This window comes from Aptenodytes patagonicus, chromosome 4, assembly GCF_965638725.1.
Source record: "Aptenodytes patagonicus chromosome 4, bAptPat1.pri.cur, whole genome shotgun sequence".
NCBI classification, from domain to species: domain Eukaryota; kingdom Metazoa; phylum Chordata; class Aves; order Sphenisciformes; family Spheniscidae; genus Aptenodytes; species Aptenodytes patagonicus.
Window position 1 is genome coordinate 38,250,542 of NC_134952.1, and position 20,156 is coordinate 38,270,697.

General features: G+C 39.6%; 1 protein-coding gene across 13 annotated transcripts in view; it reads right to left on the minus strand.

Moving 5' to 3' along the window:
- TENM3 (teneurin transmembrane protein 3) overlaps positions 1 to 20,156 on the minus strand; it is a 432,264-nt gene that overhangs the window by 113,145 nt on the left and 298,963 nt on the right. For all 13 annotated transcript variants that reach the window (XM_076336476.1, XM_076336477.1, XM_076336471.1 and 10 more), the window contains one exon: positions 7,931 to 8,169. In XM_076336476.1, the coding sequence (XP_076192591.1) occupies positions 7,931 to 8,169 (239 nt within the window). The remainder of the gene's footprint in view (positions 1 to 7,930; positions 8,170 to 20,156) is intronic.

Genomic DNA, 20,156 nt, shown 5'->3' on the forward strand with positions numbered 1-20,156 from the left:
TTTTAATCCCTTGAAATCTTGTCAAGTCTCTTTTAACCTCCTGACTGTCAATTACATGTTCCTACATCCTTCTGTGTGAGGATTATCCTTCTCAATGAATGTTTTACTCTCAGTGCCACTAACAATAATAGCATGTGACATCCACAACACCAATCAAATATTAATACGGTGCACTCCTGAAATAGTAAATATTATATTATGCTTTGCACTTAGTCTGAAACACAGCAACAAGATCTTTGCTTAAAAAACATCAGCTAAAGGCATTATCCATAATGGTATTCTTGCAAGAGACAAGAAAGTATATTTAATGTTCATGCTTGAAGACATAGATGTTCAGTATGTTTAGATTTTGACCAATTTCAATGAAAGACGTTAAAAACATTTTCAGCCCAATTCGGTGGTAAAGTATCACAACTTCATTTTCTGACTAGTCATTCTCTGCCTCCCAGTTTTGAAAGAAAGAATGTGGTAAACATAAGAAATTACATTATCATTTACAAAATATTTCTACACTAAGGAGGCACAATGAGCTCATCAGAAATGCTGTAAACATTATATGAAACTCCTATAGACATCTAAAAGTCATGGCTATGGGATAAGGAAAATACATTTATCTCATGTTAGACATAGCTGAAAATCTCTGCAATGCAGAAAGTCATGGAAGTACTAGCTGTAATATTAAGCTTCATGTTAAAGCATAAAAACAGTGTGGACAGTCACATGTGTATCTGAATACTGTCATTTACAAAGAACATGTCAGAAATGACTGAAAGGAGTTGCCTGAACCGATGTCAGTAAGGCATGGCCTACAAATATCAATTATCCGGCTTTTATAGTTCTGGTTTTAAAAATTATGAAGTACTGAAATGGAACTAGGAGACTGGTACTTCAGACTTCGAGGACTTTCCTAAGGTCCATTCAGGATGCTAAAATCCTTTAGAAATTTCAGGAGGTGGTTACTACCTGCTAAATAATTGTGCTGTACTGCATTCACCAGGTATACGACCACACACTGAAGGCCCTCTCAAGAGACCACACACCCTTTGGTCCTGCCTTATAGTCAGACCACATTCCTGCTCTTCTGTCAGAGAAGAGCAGCGTGTGGCACTGATGTCTAAAACAGGCAAACGGATTTTGACAGGCGCAGAGCAGAGCCACACATGCTGGGGAGGCAGAGCCCTACACACGGCGTTGCCATCAGAGGCAGCCAGCTTCTGGCTGCCCATGACATTTGGAGCTGCGTGAGACCTGGAAATGTCCATTCTGGACAGAAGCAAGACATCACTATGTACCTAATCCACAGCTTCTTTGAGAGGCAGCCACTTCCAACTCCCACCAAGCCTGAACTGATACCAGATACCTTTAAGTTGGGAAAAGAAAGGATGACAGGGAACACTGCTGCTGCCTCCAAATGTCCTAGAGACACCCGGAGCCTTCCCTAAAAGCCCCATGGACTGTTAAAATGAGAAGTTGCCTACGACTTTGCAAGGAGTGATGTACTTTCTATAGTGCTGGAGACACTGGCTGCCTTCACAGCTCCAGATATAAGCATGCATTGAACAAGAACATGAGACATTGATGTGGTCCTCCTAAGTGCTTGGTGCAACTGGACAACACTAAGAAGCCATGCTTAGATAGCGGATATGCTTTCTCAGAAAGGTTCATATAAGAGAAGTTTCCCTGCTGTAGATTTTTGGATGGTAGTTTGAATACATTGTGATACGTGGATTTGGTAAACCATAAAATCTCAGAGCACTTTCTTCAAATGATGACCACAGACCAAGAGGAAAGGTGAAATATTTCTGATTTTTTTTTTTTAGAATCAGATATATAAATGTATTAGCTACCTCAATGCCTCTAATTTGATGGAAAGAGAAATGGCGTGAGAGCATAAACCTGGCAAACTGTAAAAATCTGCCACATATCTGCAGACAGAGAACATATTTCCAACCCACACACCTCAGTGAAGCTCCAGTCATAGCTAAGGACCCAGCACAACCTAGGGAAGCAGAGAGAAATGGGGAGAGAATGCAAAAAACCAAAAGTTCTTGATGAAGCTCTCAGTGACAATAGCATTACAATACTCAAAATTAAATGCAGATCAAAGAGAAAAACAGTTTCTATAAACACATAATGAAAGTAAAGGTGATTAATGGCAACTAAACTATATTCTCCCTCATGCCTGTTAATTACAATACCTATGCTGGGTATTGTAATAAAAATTTCATTTAAATGGCATTATTAATTAAGTTGTTTTCCTCATTCCTGGCAGTAATTGAGCTTTACAAACAGCAGAATAATATTAACTTGGCATTGCAATCAAAAAGAAATATTATATTGTTCTTTATTGATAAAGTGAAATAGATTCCTTTTGATTACAGGTATATTTAGTCATTGCTTTAGTCACAAAAATTCAGTTCTATAATTGTCACGGTTATAAGTCCATTATTTTTGGGGAGGGTGGTTCTGCCCTACTATGACTTCTGCCACTGAGCCCAACAGGAAAGGCATCTGGTCCTCTGCAATCTGGGAATAGATGTGAATGCCAGCAGCTGTCACGCTAAATCCTGAGTAATATGGGAGAACCACAGACAACAAACTTGGAAACAGCACTGGAGACATGGAAAGTTAACCTCAGTCTGCAGAAACAGACAATTTTCTAATTTTTAAGGATTACTTAAAACTCACCTGCAGGATAGTTAATTGACCCTCAGCTGTAATTTTCACACCCTGCATCCTTCTGTGTCAGTCTCCTCTAATGATGGAACTTGTTTGCTGTTTTTCCTGGCCACCTCCTTCTTCTCTTTCTACCTTAAAACCTCTTAAGTTGCTCTGTTATTATTCTCAATAAATTTTTGAGACAACTCTGAATATAGTTGTCCATTATTAGAAATCTATTAGCATATAAATTTTCAGCTTACTTTAAATGTCTTGAGATGATGATAAAACTAGTAACATTTTCAGATGGACAAAAAGCATGAATGCACAATATAATAACCACAGAATAAGCACAATGTATCTATTTTTATACAAATGTGGAAAATATGAATTATCTGTAATTATCAAACACGGCTTTCAAGTCTGGTATCTCTTTTCCGTTCACATTTCATTTGCTTGCATTATGACTGTATGGTCATCTCTGTGTCATAGCAGAACAGCAGTTTTTCTACTGTTTCTCATAGAATGAAATATAAACTACAATATATGTTTTCTCAGAAGATGTTTCAGTTCTTAAGTCTAAATGTTAGCTTTCTTTTCTGTCCAAAATGGATTTGCTTAACTGTTCACAGCAAGCAGTAGCGATAAAAATAGTCCCGTGGCCTTTTCAATTAAATAAAATTCCTTTTTTCCTTTTTTTTTTCCCTACAGAAGAGATGTCCTTCTGTTATCACTGATATTTAAACATTTGCTTTATCACAAAGAATAGCTGGCTGGTGCATATTCTTGTCCTGACCATCGACTGCAGAGCTAAGGCTAACAAAATGATCAATCCCAAGGTACACAGAGGGTAAAATGCTCAATAGACTTGGAAGTATGACAGATTGTTGTGAAGAAGTCGGGACAGCAGAGGCCTGACTAAATAGGTCAGGTCTCACTGTATATTCAAAGTATGTTTTATGTTAATAGAAACCTATTTAGTAGACATAAGACAACATTCATGACAGATGCATGAAATCTTCCAGCGTACAGCTCTTCAAGCTTACTTGACTGAATCTGGTATTGTGTAATTCCAGCACTGACTGAGGAAAACTGCTCACCTCTTCAGTTCCATGCACAGTGAAAATGGCACTAACTTCTTGTATTGTCCTAGACAATGTCAAGATAGTGCCATTGGCAGTGGAGAATCAATTGCCAAAGCAATTCCTGGGGAAGAAAGAGGGGCCCTGATGTCCCCAAATTCTCATTAATTCCATCCAGTTGTTGAATCTACACTAAAGAAGAAATAATCAGTACAGTACCAATCAGTCTGTTAATATAGCTGTTCAGAGTCTGTGCTATGCAACAACATATTGGAAACAACTCCTCCTGACTGATGTAGTTCTCTGTAATGGAACAGTGGATTTGTCTGTTAGAAAAAAAACACACCCAAGAACAACAAACTCCTCCCCTTAATAAAACCAAGAGCGGACAGAAAAGATCCCAAAAGGTAGAACTGAAGGATGGAGGTTACATACGAAACCTTGATTTGATGCTTATGTTTGACCCAGGAGTTGCTCTACAAAACTTTCCCTTCATTCATTCACTGCAAATGATGGATGCTGAACGAAGCAGTAAGTCATGGGGAAAAGGAGGACAAAGTTCTGTTTTGTTTTGCACATTGTAAAGCTGGACTCTATTTCTGGCTCTCACACAGACTCCCTGTACTAAGTTTGGGTAAAACTATTAATGTGTATATAGAAAGAGGTCAAACTAAGGCAACTTCATATTTCTTACTCTTTCATGGCTTAAATTTAATACTGCTCTTCCTAGCCTTCCAAACAGGGAAAAAGCTTCTCAAATGTTCATGTTGGAAAAAAATTGGTCGTTTTCTTCCTTGGTTGCAAATCTGATTATGGATAGCAGTTAAGCAAATGAGCAGCTTGAAGAAATTCCAGTGTAATCTTGATTCCAAAACAAGACAGTTTATATTCTTTATTCACCATCTTTTTAACCCATTATTTCAGGGAGCTTTTCTTTGAATCCTTTACTCTAAACTAGAGCTATTTTTTAATTCCACTCTTCTATATGTTGCTGCACTATCTTTTGGTTTAGCACTTGCATGTTTCTGTTGCTTAATTCCTTGTTTCTCGACTATTTAACAGTAGATGAAGCCTCTAAACAAAGGACCAACATTTTCCACAACTCACTTCTATTTGCTCTAAAAATTAGCAGGTCTCATTGACAAGAATGGTAAACGTAAATGTTTTGTACATTGCAAAATGGTTGAGAGAGACCATGAGGGCTAGAAAAGCGAGAATATGCGGGGAGGTTAGAAGTGAGACTTTCTTTCCTTTAGACTGAAATAACATTTTCAACTCCTTGTGACCCCCAAGACTGCATTAAGTGACCTTACAATGCAGCGTTTGCTCTGGTCTCTCCCCATGCTGACATCCTCTGCTCTCAACTCCTCTTTGTAGACTTTGTAAATGTAGGAGTCTTTCCTGTCACAGTGATGGAAGAAGTGCAAGACAGACCAGACTCTCGATGCAGCTCCTTCCTCTGGCTAGGCTAATTGACGGAGCAGTAATTGACTGAGCAGTTCTGCGAAGGTAGACATGAAGTCTAGCAAACTGTCTCTTCTGCCTTATGTTGCCTGAGCAGAAGCAGTGGGATCTGAAGTCACTTTCTCTACCCCATATCCACTGCAACTAAGCCTGGACATGACACATTCATCTCTCTGCCTTTCTGAGTTACACCACCATTCACCGGGTGAGTGGTCCTATTAGTTCTTCAGTCTGCAGCTGCCACAAGTCACACAGTGGACACCAGCGACACTATGTTCCTTAACAATGTGTCCTGGCATATTTCACAGCAAGGCCTGTAGCATTTTCACACTTGTGGCAACAAGTTCAAAACATGTCTCAAACTGGTTTTACAAATGTGACACACCACCTCAGCTACTGTAAACCTCAGCAGACTACCCAGACCACTGTGTTAGAGGCATGTCACGTGATGCTAGAGGTCACACAATACCACAGTCCTTCCCATCTTTTTATGTTATGACCAATTTCCTACTCAGTCATTTTCCTTTCACACCTATGCTATGAAATGGTTAACCAAGATGAAGGGCCATTTCCATCCTACATCAATGATTTCCACCAATTTATACTTGGATGGCCTATTAAATGGAGAGTATTTCTGATATTACATCTGTAGAGATGGGAAAACCACATATATAAATGAGTGTAATCCATTCATGGCTTTATGGACCCAAAGTTCTCTAGAGAGTGTCCCTGAGTGCTGGATTTTACATTTAGATTGCTGAGTTAGCTGAAATATGTGTAATATCACCAGTAGGCAAAGAGCTCCCTATTGACTATGGGCAGAGGAAGGCCCTTGTGCATTGTTTATTTCAGCAAGGATGTGAGCTGGCATGCGCCCATGAAATGTTGTACAGCTATATTTGTTTTTTTTTTTTTTACAGGGTATGTGAATAAATGATGTGTGGAGCTGAAAGCTCTCACTCACTGGAAAGCTCGGCTCTTTTTCCCGAATACAGGACTACAGGCGCATTAGACATGCTTGTATTTCTTAATGTGCCTGTGGGAGAAATAATCTGGTACAGCTATCTTCTTGTGCCCCTCAGATTCATAAGTAATCTGGCTCTTTGGGGCTAGCAAAGTGTAGAGCTCAGCGCAGAATCAGGTCTTCAATATTTTACTATCTGTATGGCTGTTTTTCCCAGTTCTTGACAGTGATACTTCATACTGAATTCCTTCTTTCGTATTTACGTATTTATTTAGTAGCAGATGTTTGCTTCTGATGACTTATGAGACAACATTATGGAGACTGAGCACAATTAATGAGTTTTATAAATGGGATTATTTCAATCCCACTTTAAAAAAGATGTAGTGTCACAGCTTAAGTCTAAATCACACCTTTATACTCCTGTGTACATTCACACAAAACATCCACAAATCCAATGACTGAAAGGGGCTGGACAGCAGTGGCAAGCCCTACATTTGCATACATGCCTTTTGCTCTTTGGGGCTGGCAGCTGAGGTGGAAAGGGTGCTCAGGGAGCTCTGCTTTGCTGGGTCAGAGAGGAATTTCTCCAGCTACCCAGTTTCTTGTGTTGTTCACAGGAGCTTCAGCCAGTAAGAACTACTTCAAAGGCTTTATACAGCTTATGCTGTGCCTTGGATTGAAAAGTAGCAAGCCTGTTTCAACAAAGGCAATGAAGATTTAAGGACTATAAGGCCTTCTAGACTTTATTATTAATTTACACTGATTTTAAAAAGAGGTAGGGAAGGAGAGATTGACTCTCCTCTTTCTATTTTCTTTCCTTGACTTCTTAAGACTCTGAATCTGAGTCAAAAAATACCAAAAAACAGACCCTTACACTTATATTTCCATAACTGTGGTGACTTAAACTTCTAATTAACAAATCAGTTAAAAGAAAGTCTTTGAAGATCATTTATGGACCCAGAAGTGAAAAAATCTGTAATCTGGACAAATCTGTGGAATTTACAAGGACAAAAAGAGCCTGTTCTGTTTCCTTATTAAAGTCAATGACATTTTTCTCACAGACAAGCACTGCCCCCATTAAGTGCTTAAAACTCAAATTATATAATATTTATAGCGAACATTTATGAAATTAAATAGTTAGATGAAGAAATAAAGGAAATCCTCTAAAATAAAAATTGGGAAATGGAATTTAACAAACAAATAGAGAAAAGAGAGAATAATTAAAAATAAACAACCCATAAGAGAGGAGTAAGTCTCCATCTTCTCTGTATGTTGTCCTTTTGGACAATTATTTTCCCTGTCTAGCAAACAAAAGTCTGTATTAGACTTTTGCTCTAGCTCTATACACAAACATATGTGTATGTAATGATGAATTAAGTGATAGTTAGTATTCCTAAACACTGTATTAGTTATATTTAATGCAAAATGAGAGGAAAAGAGTTCCATGGATATGCTGCAAGTTATATTCACAATTTTTACAGCCTGTATTTTTTACAAATACTTTTATAAGAACTAGACACCACATAGCTTAATTGCAGTTCAGATACTTCTTTGAAGTTAATTCACCCACTATCATGCTGCAGAATGCTTGCAAAATATTCAGATTTTCTATTTCCTCTAAACAATTGGGAGTTTTCATTATATCATTGTGGTTTTTACCGTTACCAAAAACTTTGTTAGTTAAAGGTTAGTATGTCACAGTCCATATACAATCCATCAGACATCCCTATTCATGGTGACAGTTATAAAAAATGGGACTCACCTATGAAGTAGGACAGCAGTATTGCCAGCAGCACTGAGACCCCTACAGCACAGAGTGCGGTACATTTCCAGCTACAGTACTTTGAAGACTTCTTGAATTTAAAAGCACTTCTGGATAGAGTGTTCCTAGGTAGTGGCCGAGTAGGAGGGGAATAAACAGAGCCGGATGCCATTGTGTACCCTGGCGTTGCAGTACTGAACAGCGGTGTGGTCCCTGTTCCTGTTTTGAATAGGAAATGCCTGTGGAAGAAAGAGTGTATGGTAAAGTATAAAAGTAAGTAAAGCTGGAGCACAGGTAGTCATACCTCTTTTGTTTAATGTTGCCTATGTTTCAGATATCTAACATCATCCAATCTACAAAGGGTCATAAAAGCAATACTCATTGTGACACTCACACATAAAAAAAGTACTTTCCCTTTAAGAAAATACCGACACTGCGCCCCCCCCCACATTAGTAATACATTGGTATCCAGACAGGAAACAGAACTACCCAAAACACGGTATGGTAGGGAAGAGGTCTCTCAGAGTTTATCCGACAAGTAGGGACAGGCTTTCTGCTGCTGTTTATTTTTGTTGGCTTCCGCTACAGACTACAGGGAACTCCATTAAAAAGTCAATAATGAGCAATCTGACTACAGCCCACACTACTTATCACAGCTTTCCTGGGTTAAGTACAAAGAAAACAGCAATCTCTCAGATACAAACTTTTGGCAACTTTGCCAAAATTAGTCATTTAAAAGATTTTTTTTGTATCCTAAATAGTCAGTTCACTAATTCATATCCCCTCGCACATAATCTTACCGTAACAAGATCTGATTATGGATACAGCAGCTAGTTACAGCCTGGGAAGTAGTCTAAAGAAATATATTTAGTAAGTGCTCAGCCAGCAACAGACATGAAAAGCAAGGCCAAAGTTAAGACACACTCTGTGAGTTACCAGTAAACTTAATTTTGTTCAATTAAAATTTCTAAAAGAAATACTACTCCCTGAGCCTATCTACAGTTGAATCCTTTAATTTTAGTTCATGCAAGCGTAAATATTTTGGAAGAGCCTCTAAGCGTGGCATATACTACCTGGAGTTTTTCTCCTGATGCACGTATACAACTCTACAAACAACAAAACCTCAGCCACACAAAGATCTTTCCACCAAGGTTTTTTCCACCAATTTGTTATGTTGGCAGATCCGTAGTGTAAGGCTTGGCCTTACCTAATAAGGCTTTGCAAAATGAATACATAGCTAAAAATGGTAAGAAAGCACACTGTGGAGAATTTTGAACTTACCAAGCGCACGAACAGCTGAACAGAACTAGAGAGGTGTTTGCATTTTTTAATATGTAAGAGACACTCATAAATTGCTGATACCCAGGTCCTCCTGAAGCCAAGTGCATACCTACATTGTGTTTGCCTACTGCATGCCACCTATACCGTATGGGTGAGAGGATCTAGCACCAAATGAGCTAGCTGTGGAGGGGAAAGCCCTCTAGTTACACCATGTGGCACTGTGGACTGCTTCTCAGCTGATGGGAATTTCATCCTCCAGGATTCACGCTTGGATCCTTGCATAGTAATGGACCAACCTATACAGGTATAGCGGCTTCATCAGAAATGAGCTGTAGAGACACTAGAAATTAATTTGCCTCACTGCAGCCTGAGAAAAATACCAGCAGTTGATAAACAAGGTTGTTATTTGCAGGTGATTTTTCTATGGGACGTTAACAGATGAACTAGAACATCTTGGCATAAGCCCTCTCCTTGAAAATATTTGCATTACAAACATGATCCCATGAAATATGCTACATAGGTTACTTCATTTTGAACAATGTTAAACCTTCTGGCAGTAACAACAGAGGATACGCACTAGATCTACCGATGCATAACAGCACACCCCAATTTTTCTTGGCTTCTGAGCTCAGTCGATTACCAATGATTTCAAAAGACAAAGCCCTTGTGGTTTAAATCCTAAGAAGGTACTTCATTAAAAGTTGTGACATTTTCTATGTAGCAAACACCAAAGTAGTAATAACTAGCCCTATGTAAAAAATGTTTTACACCTTACAACACCATTACTTTGATTTTACAGACTCACAGAAGCATGTAGATTCATTAAGTCCTGATAAAGTGTCTTATCTACTTGACCTTTACTGCACTTTTATTTCTGGCTACATATGGTAAATGCTATGTCCAGGTATATTTCACAAACAATATCTACACAGATCTGAAGAAAATGCCAAACACAAAGGTGGCTGTTTCCCTCTCTATGTGCAATGTGTACTGTTTTGGGGGACTGAAGGAAAGCCCTACAGTAGATATAATACTCCTCCTCCTAAACATCAGCTTCCACGTTAAAAATAAGAAGCTGCCTGACCAACCTGCAATTTTCACATCCTCCTGCTCTCACTGCTAGGCTCAACAGACTGAAATGGAAAATAGCATTGTACGAGCACTTGAATGGAACTCCATATACTCTAAGCTTTAACAAAATAATCATAGAATGGTTTGAGTTGGAAGGGACCTTTAAAGGCCATCTAGTCCAACCCCCAATGCAACAAAACAGTCAGACTCTGATCTTTTCCTTTTTTTCTTCTTCCTCCGAGAAAGTGAGAGCTGAGACGTTGGCTTTGGTACAGCACAGCCTGCTAGAGACTGTAATCCATATTCTCAAAGCCTTTGAGGAGTTAATCCCATAGATAAACTCGGGAGATGGCCACATATCTGTGGTGGTGTGAGCTGTCATAGCTCTGACAGTCCACCTCAGGCATCAAGGCAATGAAAGAAAATTGTAACTTTTATATGTGAATTCAGCAGTGTGTAGTCCTAGGCAGCACACAGCATGACGACTCCTTTAAGCTATTTCTCCTTTGCTTCGAATCCCATGAATACAATGCCAGAGTGGTTGCACCGGCTGGCTGGAGAATGCCGAGGGAAAAATAATCACAGAAAACCCAGCCTGGCATCTTCCTCTGGGTTAAGAAAATTTGTTTCGATCTCCCTATGCCTAATGAGTGGAGTTACTAACAAAGTTGTCAGAGACTCCTGCTACATTAACTCCCAGTGATAAGTATTTAAAGCGTAATGCTATCAGACTTGCACATCTTGTCTGCCTCACTGAGCCATGCCAAACAGCGTTCCTATGAGACGCTCAGAAGGATATGGTATCTGACAACAAATCCAGGCTGCTTCCAGATAATGCCGAAATTCTTATGCTCTTGAAATACAATCTCTCCACAAATGATTTTAATTATCTATATATCCATCTACCTTGACTTTTCAAACCATGGAACTCGAATAGCTAATTTCTAAAGCCTAAACTGTTTGCACTGCTTGACCAGGCACTGACTTACCAGCAATTACACTATGTTTCATCTCATAGGGTGCTTATAGCATTTGCAATAGTGTATCTTCCATTCAAAATTGATCATCTAACAAGCACTTGCTAGATCTTCATGTAAGCAGCAATTATGTATTTTATTAAGCTTTAGAGTACAAGAATCCAGTGAATCATGCTAATATTTTATGAAACAAGCTAACTCTGTTTTTATTAAATAGTTCAATTCAATTTTAAGGCAAATAATCTCCTATTTTTACATTTATTCAATATATATTTCGGTCTGCTTATTCAATATATGTTTCTATTAAAAAGTGCAGCTAATGTTAACACTTTAGGGGGGAAGAATTCAGTACCTAACAGACCTAAACTACAGACTGGTAGCAAAATATAAAGTTAGGTCATAAACTAATCCTTGAATGCAAAGACAGCTGGGAAGTCCCCTTATTTCACATATGGTAGGCATTTTTCTTAAGCTTCCACCCTTAAAAGATAAGACAGAAATACAGCATGAAAAACCTCAAAGATGTCAGCTCAGAAAACAGAAGCATATGAATAAAAGTAAAATAATCATGCTTTTAATTTAACTCCGTACTCTCTGAGCACCAAGTGCTGGTGTGCACCTGCTGACATGCAGACGATTTTCTTCCTCCTCAAGTTGGGGGAAGGATTCACACCAAATAAGATTTTCTCTGTGCTGCCACTTCCTCTGTGGAAAATAAAATTGAAGCACCCTCTACTAAATTCAGTACATGGGAAAGCAGGAGGCGAAAAAAAGTGATAAAACCCCCCCATGAGTTGGGCAGAAAGATTAAGTTAACTGAAAACTGTCTTTAGAGAAATGGACATAGATTATCAAAACATTCAAGGACAGTAAGGCTCAGACCATAAGCTGAAATACTTCTGATATAAGATAGCCAAGTGTCCAGCAACAGAAACGTGACTTAGAATAACTTTCTTTATGAAGGGATCTCTGAAAAAAACTTTTGACCCCAGTTTAGAAGAAAATGGATACTATGCATCAATGAATGCAATATTACATAAACATGTCTGGAAGGCCCTAAACTCCAGACTGCCAGAAGCACAGATATTATACAAATAAACTATCACCAAGCAAAAAGGAGTATTCCGCGTTACTTTTAAATAGACTGGTCTCAATTTGTATAGAATTATTGCATTAACATTCCTAATATAATTTTTACATTAGATACATGACAACTTTGTTTTTTAGCTTATCCTGAAATTGCTTCACCTTGCAAAAGATTCACTGCGATCTGTAGCTACGATTTCTCTGGTTTTGGGCATCATATATAGAATGCTTTGCATATACTTGGAAGGCGTGAAAAAGCCTACCTTATCATTTCCAACAACTTTCTTAGCAGCATTTTAGTTCTGTGTTAAAGTATTTCAGACAGCACAACCACACCAATAGAGTGCTGAATCCCATGGCAAATATGTCACAATGTATTAAAAGTCACACAGGACTTTCACAAAATTCCTACTAAATAAGGAATTGTGAATAAGGCCTAGCAAAATTCTACAGAACTTCTCTAAGTATGTCAGAATATATATTGTATTTTACCACCTTGCCAGTGAGATTTAAAGGCAGCTATTGTTATTTTGTGCAACGTTATTATTTAGATGATGACTGCTGTCACAGAATAAAGGTCAATATCGCTAGGCCTTATGCATATACAACAACAAAACAGTCCTCACCTTAAGAGCTACAATACCATTGATCCTGAATAAAATTGTATTTAGAATATATGTGCTTAAAAAACCCTAAATCCCTCCCTCCTTCACGTTTGAATCTTGTGCATTGTTGCATACTACCAGCACCTGAAGAATCTGGAGCAGAATAAAGCTATGAGTTTGGTCATGTTTCTGAATAGAGGTTTCACCGTGATCAGTAACAAATGTCATAGTGCCATTGCAGCATGGGTTTTCTTGCAGTACTGTCTCCTATACTGTCCTACATGCAGTCTGTTTGGTCAGTTCCATGATGATGTTAATGATAGGCGGCTCTTCAGATCATTACAGACCACTACCGGAAGATCACTGAGGAAGAACAGCTATAACACTCAGAAGACTGCACTACAAAAGGCATTCAATGTCAGAAATGATCTCTGACCTGGGCTTCTGAAGGAGGTCTCTGTCTAAAAAACAGTGTAAAGGGTAGGAGTCCCGCAAGCATATGTGGTACAATGAGCAAGTTAGTTCAGTCCAAAACTGTGCAGAAGGAGGATAATCCTATTTGATAGAGAACAGTTACATGTGCAAAATCTGTGTGTAGCTGTAACCAAATAAGCAGAAACAGGAATTACCGCAGTAGGGCAGATCACCGGGAACAATACCCTGTCTGAAAGTCGCCAGTACAAAAGGAGGGGATGAACGCCTTCCAGACTACTTATTCAATAACAGCTCACTCGTTCTCTAAACAGTCCAAAACTCACGCTCTCACTGATGTCTTGTGGCGTTTTGTTCTGTAGGCTGAACACGCATCGTGTCAAAATGTATTTTCTTCTGTCAATTTCAATTTAAATTCAACTGATTGTTCCCTTGTTCTTGTATAATGAGTATGTACTGTTTGCCCCGCAGTACATAAAGACAAAATTTTTATAATATTACTGTTTGATTCACTTTATTTTTAGGGTAAAACATACAAAAGTATTAAAAAGTAATTGCCTAAAGCAAAAAAGCAAAATTTAGGCTCTTTATGGGTCAGGCAAAGGCAACCGTGGAGTTGAGGAAAGCTATTTTCAGATACCTGTTGTTTCAGTGCAGAATATAACAAAACTGACATTTGGAAGACGACAGAATAGAAAGTGACTTGAGGAGAGGTGAAAGAGGAAAGGAAAACTATCCCCAACATTTTTTGCATTTGTTTCTTTTACCCATAGGTACCAAAAGACCCCCATCGCCATTGCTGTTATCAAAATGTTCCCAGGCACAGTAGAGTAAGATGGTAAGCAAACAGCAAAAGCAAAAAGCAGCCACTAACGAACACTAGACTCTAATATACAGTAAGACAAGCAAGCCCCATGGCAAGCTTCTTCAGACAGGAGTCTGCTGATTAATAGCTAAACAGCAGTAACAGCTATAAATTCAATCTAGCACATTCTAGTCAAATCTGTCATTATCTCGAACCCTTTGAGCCCCACGTTAGGTGCCAGAAAGGACTCTCATGGTTTAACCCCAGTCGGCAACTAAGTACCACGCAGCCTCTTGCTCACTCCCCCCCGGTGGGATGGGGGAGAGAATCAGAAAGGTAAAAGTGAGAAAACTCATGGGTTGAGATAAAGACAGTTTAATAGGTAAAGCAAAAGCCGCATGTGCAAGCAAAGCGAAACAAGGAATTCCTTCACTACTTCCCATCGGCAGGCAGGTGTTCAGCCATTCCCAGGAAAGCAGGGCTCCATCATGCGTAACCGTTACTTGGGAAGACAAACGCCATCACTCCCAACGTCCCCCTCTTCCTTCTTCTTCCCCCAGCTTTATATGCTGAGCATGACGTCACATGGTATGGAATGTCCCTTTGGTCAGTTGGGGTCAGCTGTCCTGGCTGTGTCCCCTCCCAACTTCTCGTGCACCCCCAGCCTACTCGCTGGTGGGGTGGTGTGAGAAGCAGAAAAGGCCTTGACTCTCTGTGCAAGCACTGCTCAGCAATAGCGAAAACTTCCCTGTATTATCAACACTGTTTTCAGCACAAATCCAAAACAGCCCCATACCAGCTACTAGGAAGAAAATTAACTCTATCCCAGCCACAACCAGCACATTGATTCATCCGTTCTCCTTGCAATTTGAGAAAAACCCTGGACATATTAGCAATTACCAGTACAGGGGACCACTGTTGGCTCAAAAGATCATGGTACTTTACTTGACTCTTCCAGCCCAGGCAATACCATTCTGCCTTCTGTAATCACAGGTTAAGTACTTTATGAAATGAGCACACCAATTTTTACATTGTGGAACGTAGGCTAATCTTCCCCCCAAAACCAACTCAAATCTGCCAGTATCTAACTCTATTTAAAAATTATCTATTTGCCTCTAAGTACTGTTGAATCTGTGGACACTAGTATATGAATTAAGACATTTGTAAGCAAGCACAGGTAAATGTTCTTATCCATTCTGCTAAGGTCCTCAATCCATTTCCCTGGATTCACTCCAAGGCATGAAGTGGTAATATCTACACCTTAGACATCTAGAATTAGAAACATGTCAGTCATATTCCCCCAAGCCTCAAGAGGCGGTAAAACCTTCTATCGAATCCACATTGAGTCAACGCAGGTTGAGAGAAATGTAAGTTTTAGTGAATTTATTTTGGTGACATATTTACCTCTCAGGACCAATACTTCAGGACACATGACTTCTCTGCTCGAAATTTGATAGTACTCCTAATGACTTGGTTTTGATGTTTATTATATGTTTCTGGGAATAAAAACTGTAATTATTCTGTTTTGCAATGAATACAGCTGTGATGATTGCTCACCTGAACTAAAAATAAAATACCAGATTTTCTCCAAAAATGGTCCCAATTCAAAATGCACGTATCTGGAGACAGCAGCAATCTTTCAAAAGTGTAATGGCACCTTCTACAACAGTTTGGCAGCACCATGAGGCCACTGTAAGCAAGCAAGACATAAGGGTAGCTGCAGCTTTACCTTCTTATTTCTCTGATGGTCCAAAGGGGCATAGGAAAGTCAGACAGAAGAGACTTCCCAGGTTTGGGAGCTCTCATTCTCTACCTCAAATACGTCATTACTGACATATGCAGAGATAGTGTATGCTTATCTCTGTGTGAAGACCTAGCATTTTATTTGCCATTTCCATACAAAGAAATCAATTAATCTGAAGAAAGTAACTTCAAGAGAGGATGGATATATCCAGCTGCAGCTATTTTAGTTTGCTCCAACTTCTCTCATTTACGTTTTTGTATTTATCTCTCTCTGACTTTCCTTAATGCAAACCAGCTGAAGTTTTCCCTCCTGGGAATGGGTTATCATACTTTTTGTTTATTTACAAAACCCCTACCAGATACATTAACTGTCAGAATCAGAACAAAACCATTAACTGTGGAACAAACAGTGGTCTGAGATCGCAATCAATCATTGCACTGCACCTACCGACTGGTGTGCTCTCTCGCTGCTGACAGACCCTGTTCATGCTGGATTGAACGGGGTTCTCTGAGTAAGACCATGACCCTCACCTGCCACTTGACATTAGAGAGCTCTGCCTGGTTCACTAATGGATAGATCACATCAATAAATCCGATTCCTCAAACTGAGTTGAGGAAGCAGATGGAAAGAGAAGATTAATCTCTGCCAACTGACGTTATAGGGAAGATGTAAAAGGTAACAGAAATTACTGGCTAGGTCTCATATGAACTCTGGTTCACTGATGCATGAGATCAGCTTTCCCAGTAGGCTCCAGAAGGAATTGCATTTTTGTTTCTCCATGAGCACTTTATGCCTGTCTTCATCTTCTGTTAACATTCTTCTGAGATGAAACCTTGTAGCTGGTGGTGTTTGCCCTTAGCACAGGCTTATGACTGTCTTCCACAGAACCATATGGCTGCATTTAACATAAATCCAAGCCAGCACAGAAACTACATTATGCTGCAAATTTGTCTCAGTTTATTTTCTGTGCAGAATTGCAATCAAAAAATTGCTTAGGAAGAGATAAAAGTGAATTTCCGCTTCCTCAGAGCCAATATTACTACTACCATAATCCTGGAAAAAGCTTCAAGATCACATCAGATCAAATGATGACCAAAATTTGGGGGAAAGAAAGAAGAAGAGAGCTATTATCCATATGCAAAAACAGAGGAAACACCTGTGGGAACTGGAGATAAGCCTCTTCTAACAGCTTATTCAAATGTTTCAGAAAAACACTTTACATATGGTAACACTTGCTTGAATTTGGGTGGGTTTACACTGAGGGCCCACTTTCTTTACAAACTGAAGACTGAAAGCCAAGAAAGAAAAAAAATACTACTAGGGCTTCAAGTGCCTTCCTTACTGCTTGTATGTTCTTTCACATCTGGCCCCTGGCAGGTTACCTCTCCACTGCTGGCTGCTGCTGGAGAAAGACTGCAGAAGTCAGGCATGGCAACCTGCAGCTGAAGCTTCAAACAGCAATTCAGACATGACAGTATCCCAATCTGCTGTGAAAGCCACCAGGACATGGTAACTTGAAACCGACAAAAGCCCCAAACTTCCTCTCTTTAGGTGTGCAAGAGTAAATCTCTTCCTCTGCAATGCACCTACCATCTTGGCGGTGTAAGAAAGAACATAGTGCTACAGCATGCAGAAGGCACCTGTAAACATCCTATTATTTGTTCCTCCAAATTCAGATTCGGGCTGTTAGCTCTTTCCCCCGGAGGAGTTCACTTCTGTGATATGTATATGCATGTCTAAGATCAAAAGAACCAGTATAATCAGCTGGCTCTGCCAAGCCTGCTCTTTCATGCTCCTCTCTGCTATGCTGCACTCTGTGAAGATGAGCAAGGGAAACAAACAATGCTAAGCCACACTTTGCAGAAGGGAGCAGGAGAGTTGGATGCAAAGAATGACTCATGATGCTGGGTGGGCAAGCAAAGAAACCTGCCACAATTTTAGTTGCTCATACTCTTTGTTGCAGGACTGTCCCATTACCTACCTTCCAGAGGAGAGTGAAACTAGACTTATGTATTGCTGAAAAAATATCAAGTGGCTCTGTTCTCCTTACAGGCTTCTTCTGGGTCTCTCAGAGGACTACTACTTACACAGAGTTTCATCTAGGTTACAGTAAGTGACTTGGCTCTGGATATTGTTGGTGATATTCACTTCTGAAGGAGGCAGCAGTTGGAGTAAACCTGACAGTCCCTTAGTGCACTTTCTGATACTGACAGTGTTCATGCTATCCCAGTTCTCCTCTCTCCAAAGGAAGGGAGAGTGGAGGAAAGCGTCTGAATTTTGCAGTGAGGGCTGGAAATGCTCATGTGAGCAGTAAGAATTTCTATTACAATCACTTATCTTGTTCTCTGCTCTTCTGGAATCATATCCCTCCCAAGATAGAGAGAGAAAGAGAGAAAGTTATCTCTGAGATGAGGTATTCTAATCTTAGCCAGTTCTTGTCTTGAATTTTGAGTAAGTTAAGCTTTCCAGGGAGAAAATCAAAGAAAGGTAGGGCACAAGTACTCCTCCAACCTCTTTTACTACCCTTGCTGTCTTCATAAAGCTGAAAGAGAACAATTGCTTTAAATGTCTCAAAAGGCACATGGAGACAATTTCAAAAAGCAAATGTGGTTTAAGAGAGACTCAGCTGCATTATTTACCCAAAGATTAATTCAGAAGTTGGAACAAAGGTTGACATTTCATCTGCAGCTGAAAGACCTGACTGAGCTACTGGACATTTTAAAAGGAGATAAAACCAGAGGGAAGTTAAAGAAGTGAAGTATTATTCTGCCAGTGACTGATAGGATCTGATTCTGCCTCAAGCTGCAAGCAGGCTGAAGTTTCCATCATAATGGATCTGCGAGCCTTAGCTCACTTATTGATGTCCATAGCTGTGGTTCTTTTGCAATTCTGAGTCCATGATAACCCGTGATGAACTCTGTGCTGCCACTACTACACTACCAGCAGTCACTCAAACAGCCAGATTCACGTCACTGCAGTGACAGCACTGTCACAACCTCTGAGTTACAGCCACTACCACCAACTTGGCAACTGTGCACATACATGTGATGCAACTGTCATTCCTGTTTTCCAGTCCTTATTGTTCCTTGGTGGAAACTTGTATACTACACTTGCGTACTCTCATATGCCACGTGCCAAGATCTGCAGACTTGAGAGACCACCACTCAGGGATTCAACAAGGCAGAGGGTTACACCTTAAGCCCAGAAGAGGGTGATGTTTTATCTTTAATGGTACTCATTTCCACAGATGCCTTTTTGGAGCTGGACTTCTCTTTGTGCAGCTAACATTATCAGAGACACTGGATGCTGGCAATATAGAGTCATCCAGGTCTTTGCTTTGCCATGATGTTTGGTATTGTTTTCTCACCTGTTTGAATGTGACACAAAGAATCTCCAGAATCTGTTAAAATTCCTTTCTGGTTCAACTTGAGCTGCACTTATTGGGATGGCGGGCTTGACTGCAGCCATGCAACCGTAGAAAGAGGTTGGCTTTTAACTTTGTAAATTTTGTGTGCTTAACTTTATGGTGTTGATGACATTTTCTTACTCAAGTGTTTTTTTGTTTAACTTGTGATTATTTTTAAGCAAGTTTGAAGAAACTTCAGAGATTGCATTGAAAGGCTTCTTATCAGCATAGGCCATCACAGATACAAAGTCTTTGGTTTGATTATTTCTGGCTTCTGTCACTAGTAGAGCATATGCCAGCAGCCAAGGTTCCTCATCATCTTGAGTCAGCCCTGTATGTGATGAGGTGCATGCTATTCAAAGGCACTTCACAAGTAATCACAAGCAGTAATGGACATGGAATAATCTTGCTTTTCATCCTAGATATTCAGTCTCTAATCCTCTAGCATTTTATCTAAGTCCTACCTTGCCTAATCAACCACTCTCAGTTTCTCCTTCTGGACTACTCCATCCACCCATTTGCACATCCACTCCTACCCCTTTTAGGCCCAGTCATTTCCAGTTTTCTCCTCTCCACTCTGCACTCCTGACAACCTGGTGTCTTTTAAACTCAGCTCTCCTGAATGTTTTCCCCAACAGATGACAAAAATCCCCAGCCAACCTCCTTGCAAAGAATTCTTAAATACAACAGGAAGTTTTCAAACCCCAACCGTGCAAAAATATGAAATTTTCAGAAAATGAGGAGATTCTATAGAAATAGAAAACGCTAGGAAGCTTTATCTATAACAAATACAAATATGGTCATTCGCTAATAGTGAAT